General features: G+C 38.8%; 1 protein-coding gene across 4 annotated transcripts; it reads left to right on the top strand.

Moving 5' to 3' along the window:
- Positions 1-2,806: 2,806 nt before the first annotated feature.
- On the top strand, positions 2,807-6,674 carry morn4 (MORN repeat containing 4). 4 transcript variants are annotated; one of them, XR_004577773.2, is made up of 7 exons: positions 2,813-3,146; positions 3,584-3,662; positions 4,231-4,345; positions 4,532-4,641; positions 5,271-5,794; positions 6,289-6,348; positions 6,477-6,674. XR_004577773.2 is itself a non-coding variant. In XM_026933946.3 (5 exons), exons 2-5 carry the CDS (start codon positions 3,596-3,598, stop codon positions 5,417-5,419), a joined length of 441 nt encoding a protein of 146 aa, XP_026789747.1. In that variant the 5' UTR covers positions 2,813-3,146; positions 3,584-3,595; the 3' UTR covers positions 5,420-6,674. The 4 variants fall into 4 exon arrangements, 2 of the variants coding, with proteins under 2 accessions (XP_053088967.1, XP_026789747.1); XR_004577772.2 differs by having other exon boundaries at positions 5,271-6,348; XM_026933946.3 differs by having other exon boundaries at positions 5,271-6,674.
- The last annotated feature ends 58 nt before the right edge of the window (positions 6,675-6,732 follow it).

Below are 6,732 nucleotides of genomic sequence, written 5' to 3'. Positions count from 1 at the left end.
CGCTTCCCCTGTGATTTCCCCTCATTTCTATCCTAATTGCTCTTTTTCATCCGACAAGGTTCTGTGCCGTGAGCAAGGTGTGTGTGTGTGTCCCTGTGTGATATGTTCCATTTTAACTCTATATTCCTCTTTGGCCTTAGGACTGCAAAGTACTCTACCAACACATTATTGACATATGGTATTCAATTTATGGTTGCACCACATACAATGTCGGACTATCCCATTTGTCAAGAATCATTTTACTCTTAATATTTAGTTTGAAATTGCAAAAGTCCACATAAGACTATTCCACACAGGATGTTCTGACTTCTCATATACTGAACGAGTGTGCTTATGTTAATGAATAGATTTACTAATTATTTTAAAATGTTCCAATGAGATGGATGGGACACCTCTTGTGAATGAGAATTACAGTTCTTGCAGGTTCTTCCTCTTTACTCCACATAGCCATATAAACCATACAATTAATATTACTGCTTCCATAATAATCTAAATCACAAGGCAATACATATGGCATTATTTGAAATAATTAAAATACTATTTGCATATAGTAAAATTTTTGACTTATAAATATCCTGAAAGATGCCTGAATCTTTTAGGGGAAAAGAGCTTTGTTAAAGGGTGTCATGATGGCGTAGTGGGTAGCAGTGCTGCCTCACTGCTCCAGGGTTCGATTCTGAGCTCAGGTTACTGTCTGTATGGAGCTTCGCATGTACTTCATGTGTCTATGTAGGTTTCCAGTGGGTTCTCTGGTTTCCTATCACTGTCCAAAAACATACAGGTAGGCAGACTGACTACACTAAATTGCCCCTAGGTGTGAATGTGTGTGTGTGAGTGTGCGCGATGGACTGGCATCACATCTTAGGTGAATTCTCTTGCCTTGTGCCAAGTTTCACTGGGATAGTCTCCGGATCCATTATGACCCTGACCAGGACAAAGCACATACTGAAGATGAGTAATTGAATGAATGCCTTGTTAAAACATATTGACGTTATTCAATTTGTGCTTATATAATGTCATAGTTTACAGCATTCTGGATTAGGAAATTTAGCAGTGGTGAGTATGACAATGAGACACCATAACCCTGCTCACCTTGGTTTTGAACATACGGTGCACACAACTCTCATCATTTGATCTGGCATACAGAGAATTATGGGCCAATTAAGCCACCGAGAGAGATGACCATCAACAACCCGTGTTCCACCCCCATCTACTAGAAGTTGACCTTTGGGATTTTTCTTGCAAGGAGAGCAGACTCACCTCACTGTGTAGTCTGTTTGTGTGTGTGTGTTATGTGGTGCTAAATGGGCGCTTATGTGTAGTGATGCTTGCACAACCCATCCTGTCACTCTGGGGCATATGGGATTGACTGTCCATTTCCCTTGAGAATGAACACAATGCTGATTTATTACCAGTAAAGCGCAATGATCTCTAAAGGAGGCCAAATTAGTCCCTGTTTTTTTTTTTTTTTTTTTTTTTTTTTTTGTGTGTGTGTGTGTGTGTGTGTGTGTGTGTGTGTGTGTGTGTGAGTACATGTACTTATGAGCTTGATGACTAAGGACTGAAGGTCAAAGAGAGAAATTCTCTCTCTCCCCTGCTGTCTCTCACACTCTCTGCCTCTGTGTGTGTGTTTGAAATAAATGAGATCAAGCTTAATTTAACCAGGTGGCGGTAGTCAAAGACCAAATTATTAGGCTGCATTAGGTTATTTAATAGCCCAAATCTTTGCAAAATATACCACCTCTTCTTTGGAAAATTAGCTCCCGTGATGCCGGGTCATTTTTCCGACAACACTGATGGTGTTTGACTTACAGCCCCATATAATTCACGGCCATTCTACAGCGAGAACAACTCATCCTCAGTATTACAAGCAATACATCTCAAGGGAGCGATTTTTATCGACATTTCCCATTACCGTCTCTTCAGGTTTATAGAGTCTGTCATAAATATCCTCTCCAGTTCAAAATCTGGATGGTTCTGTGTAGGATGAAGAGATCAATTGTCAGATGTGTTGAGTTAGTGTCACACAAGTCGGTGGGTCAGATAGACTGTAAAATAGGTTCACCAACTTTCTGAAGGAGCCTTAGATGAGACAGAGGTCTGAATGCAGACCTTATTATGACATAAAGGGTCATGATGGATCTTGTGGATTGCTTACAGGACACTGTGTCCTTGCTGAAAAATCCAGCTTGGTCTGACCAACTACCATACAGGTTGAGATGGACAAACCTGTTGATGCTTGCAAGCTGATAAGTGCTTATTACTGCTACTAATGCTACATTGTACACAAGTTTTTTTTTTTTACAGTAAGGCAATAAGAAAATCTCAAACATTTATGATCAATTTGGTCAAGTAATAAGGAAGTTGGAACGTATCTTACCACGTCTACCAGTTTGACCAGCTCGGTCTGTTTTGGTAGATGGTCAGACTAAGTTGGACTTTTCAGCAGAGGTGTGGTGTGGTGTGTGTGTGTGTGTGTGTGTGTGTGTGTGTGTGTCAACCTGATAAACAAACAGGACACAACATATCCTGGAGTTTTCCCTCAAAATTGTAATGACTGAATGTTTCATATGTTCAAACTGGTGCACTGAATAACACAAGCTAGAGAGGGACATGTGTTTGTTTACGTTTATGTGTAGTATCAGTCACATTAGGATCAGGATCATTTTCTGTCAGCATATCTCAGCATTTCATTGTTTACTTCAGGGTCAGAGTTCAGGTTAATCGGCTGCACGAGTCATTAAAAGCAGTATTTGTCATTTCTGTACTTTGAGGATAGCTTACCTCGTGTGTTACCGGTTTAAACACCTTCCCAGAAATGAATCTAACGGTCACATTCCCAGACAGACGAGCACTCCACTGAGTAACTGAGTCAACGGCGTTCCCGTAATTTCCACAGCCAACCAATCAGCAAGCGGCTTGAATGCATAGCTAAGAAAAGCGTTCAATCAAACACGCCGATGTTCAGGAAGTGCACTGTGCAGGCTGCGTTGCCAAGAGAGCAGTGCGCGAGAGGAGAAGCGCGCTAGAGGCTGCCGCAGAGCAGAGAGCTCAACACCGCTGTCTTTTTTCCCTCAGGAAACCGATATATTCACACATTTTCAAAGGAGTTTTAATGCTTTTGCGACAACAAGGACATTATACAGGTAAACGCGTTTGTATTTCGGCTCGTCCCCCAGAGCAGAGCGGTATCAGAGCTAGCCTGAAATCTTGCCCAGCTCTAGCCTGCCCTGAGCGCTCTACAGATGCAGGCGACACTGCGATTACTTGCTAATTCATTGTAAATTATTTAGGCAACGACAATTTTGCGCCATTATTTCCTGTCTAGTCTCTCCACATAAAAAATTAAAGACTGAAAATGGTGCCACGGTTACCTCACCGTCGAGACAGCTTTGGGTGTCTTCATTCAACCATATGCTCCAGTCTACAGTAATATGTCTACAATTCTGTCCTTCCCTTGTGGAGAACAAACCAAACCTCCTGGTTTACATCATTACACAGCACATATAGTGTGAAAGCTTCCTGAACGTCTAAGTTATTAGACTCTTTCAGTGTTATAATAATAATAATACTGTGTTGGCAGGGTGGTCGAGGTATGACACTGACCAGGGGCTCCTTCACTTACTCAACTGGAGAAGAGTACAGTGGTGAATGGAAGGAAGGCAAGTCATTCTTCCTCAATAGCTCCTGCTTCATCATAAACACAATCTGGCTTTTCCAGACTATTGAAGCTGGCATTCTGTTTCGACTCTGATCTGTTGACATGTTAGGTATGCTCTGTACCACATTCAGGATTAATATCAACATTCGTACTATATACAGTACTACAACTTACCTTTGCCATGAAATGCAATTCTTAAGCGTTTATAACTCATAGGTAATGTTTTGTATATTTATGCAACATATGGTCTGCAGCGCATACCTTTCCCAAAGACAACTTGCCAGAAAGCTAAATTTTAGATGCAACCCTATGACTCAATCCCTCAAGATATTCCCCTGACAGCTTTTAAAAGCTTTCAGTTGCTTATAGTCCTGAGCTGCAGTAAGAAATCTAGTGACAGAAGTAGCTTAGGAAAAGAGGCATGCTGAAAGGAAAACCTGAATTATTCACACCATGCCTTTGCAAACAGGAAAAAGCACTCCCTAACATGTAAAACATTTGATTTCAATTTGTCTTACTCCAGATATCCAAAATACAAGTCAAAGGTTTGCGTTATGTGTCCTATACAGGAAGGAGACATGGTGTAGGGCAACTGAAGTTCTCTGACGGCACTTGTTACAAGGGTCACTTTGAGAATGGCCTGTTCCATGGCTCTGGGGTCTTAATGTTCCCTGATGGATCCAGGTGAGAGATTATGTAATCAGATTGCAGTCCTCAGGCAACATAGTGATATTTAAACATTTATCTAACTAATGCTGTAAATGTAGAAACCTGAGAATTATTGAACATGTATGCTTTATGAATAGTTTTACGGACTATTGTCTGTTATATGTGTACAGTAAAAATCAATCTGTCACTGTTCAATTCAAGGTATGAAGGTGAATTTGCCCAAGGAAAATTCCAAGGTGTTGGAGTTTTTAGCAGATTCGACGGGATGAAGTTTGAAGGAGAATTCAAAAATGGCCGTGTGGAAGGACATGGTACGTTTTGGATTTTTTTCTACCCTGCTCTGATTAGTCATGGATTCAGCTATTGAACTTGGACTGTAAATAAGTATTTTAAGAGAAGTGGAAAATTAAAATAAAATCACATAAAAAAGTGAAATCCTGTTGCTTTCAGCCACAGTGATTATATATATATATATATATATATATATATATATATATATATATATATATATATATATATATACATACATACATACATACATACATATATATATACATATATATATATATATATATATATATATATATATATATATATATATATATATATTAATTATGTGTAAATATTAGTGAATTGTGAATACTTCCATGTTTGCAGTCTGGCTGGTCTCAGTTTTTGTTCCAGCTGATTTACTTTATGTTATAAAATGAAAAATAATATTGGAGTAGTTATAAAACTGTCGGATGTAGTATTTATGTGAATTTCTTATAAGGGTTGCCAATTTCATACAGAAAAGGATAAAAGTTGCCATGTTTTTCTGTAGTTTACGTAACCTTTGACGGTTCCATTAACTGTTTAAAGAGTAATGGTCTTTTTTTGCAGAAATTTCCTCATTGAGAATGAATAAGGATATTGTCTGTTGTTTTGGCTTCCCCTGCAGGCTTACTGACATTTCCGGATGGTTCTCATGGCATTCCACGGAACGAGGGGCTCTTTTCTGACAACAAGCTGCTGAAACGGGAGAAGAGCCAGGCGGTGGTGCAGCGGGCCCGGAGCTCAGCCTGCACTGCACGCAGCCTCTCTTTATGATCAGCACACTAATGATCTGATAATCACAATGCTGCTGCTCTCAGATCAGCTTCCCAAACTCCACTCCTACTGCAGAGGCAAACATTGCGAGTGAAACTGATTCAGGATCTGCACATAGAGCTCTCTTTCATGTGGGCGTTGCAGCAGATCCTCAGGAATGGATAACAGGGTTTCCTTTCCCTCTCTCACTCTTTCTCAGTGCTGGTCTGCCTCTGATGCCTCTAGCTTAATATATATATATTTAAAAAAAAAACTGGGCAAGGTTATTATTGCTGCATTAATATGAACTATTTCATCTTAGATATGGAGAAACCAAAGTCACCATCAACAACATGGGGCTACCGAGTGTTCTGTATGAGGAGTCAGTGTGTAACAGTGAGTTTATTTGCCTTTGTGAGACTGTGATTGTGCACCTTCTTTATTATTTATCTATTTATTTAACATGTTTGTTTATTTAAATGTTATTTCAAGCACTTTTTCATTTTGGTAGAAACAATCTGACTTAAATATAAATTCACTTAAATGTATATTAAAATGTAATATCTGGATTTGTATATACCTCATGAAAAATGACACTGTATATCCAGTATTGATGTTCGAGATAATCAGAAGCCTATACACGTGGTGGACGTATTTTGAGTACAAAGCCGATTATGTGCTTTTAATTGAAATCAGGCAGTCTGGACAATGAAGAGTCTAAGCAGGCGATCCTCCTGAATGTGTGTATTCTCACCAGTGTGTTTCATTTATCTTCATGCACTTTGTGTAGTATTTTCTTGATGTATGGACCGAAAGTTTTAGTCAGGCTCTACTGACTATAATTATTGTAACTGCACTGTAAAAGCATGTATCTGATCATTTTTATTCAGAATGGTGTGGGGGGACCGAGAAGTTTGCCTCTTTTATCTTCACCATAATAGCCAGGAATGGTGTGTATCTTCTAAGAACTAACATAACCATGGGTGTGGCTGTAGTCCATTGATCCATATGTCAGTGGTGTATTCTGCTTATCACTCAGTTTTTATCACTCAGTAATAATTCTATTTTGATCCTCCAGGTAACAACTGCCGGATATTGAGAAAACAGATTCAAAAGCTGGCTGTCAGCAGGGGAAGGAACAAAAACTAGATTTTTAAAACAGAAAGGGGCTACACTACACCTACTACTTCTTAGCACTGACAAGGAATGAGACTGATACAATAGATGCCTAAATATTGATGACAAACTATATATATATATATATATATATATATATATATATATATATATATATATATATATATATATATATATATATATAATCTGATAAAAAA

Source organism: Pangasianodon hypophthalmus, chromosome 3, assembly GCF_027358585.1.
Source record: "Pangasianodon hypophthalmus isolate fPanHyp1 chromosome 3, fPanHyp1.pri, whole genome shotgun sequence".
Classification (NCBI taxonomy): Eukaryota; Metazoa; Chordata; class Actinopteri; order Siluriformes; family Pangasiidae; genus Pangasianodon; species Pangasianodon hypophthalmus.
The sequence above is the reverse complement of the archived record's forward strand: the minus strand, read 5'-3'. Positions and strand labels throughout refer to the sequence as shown.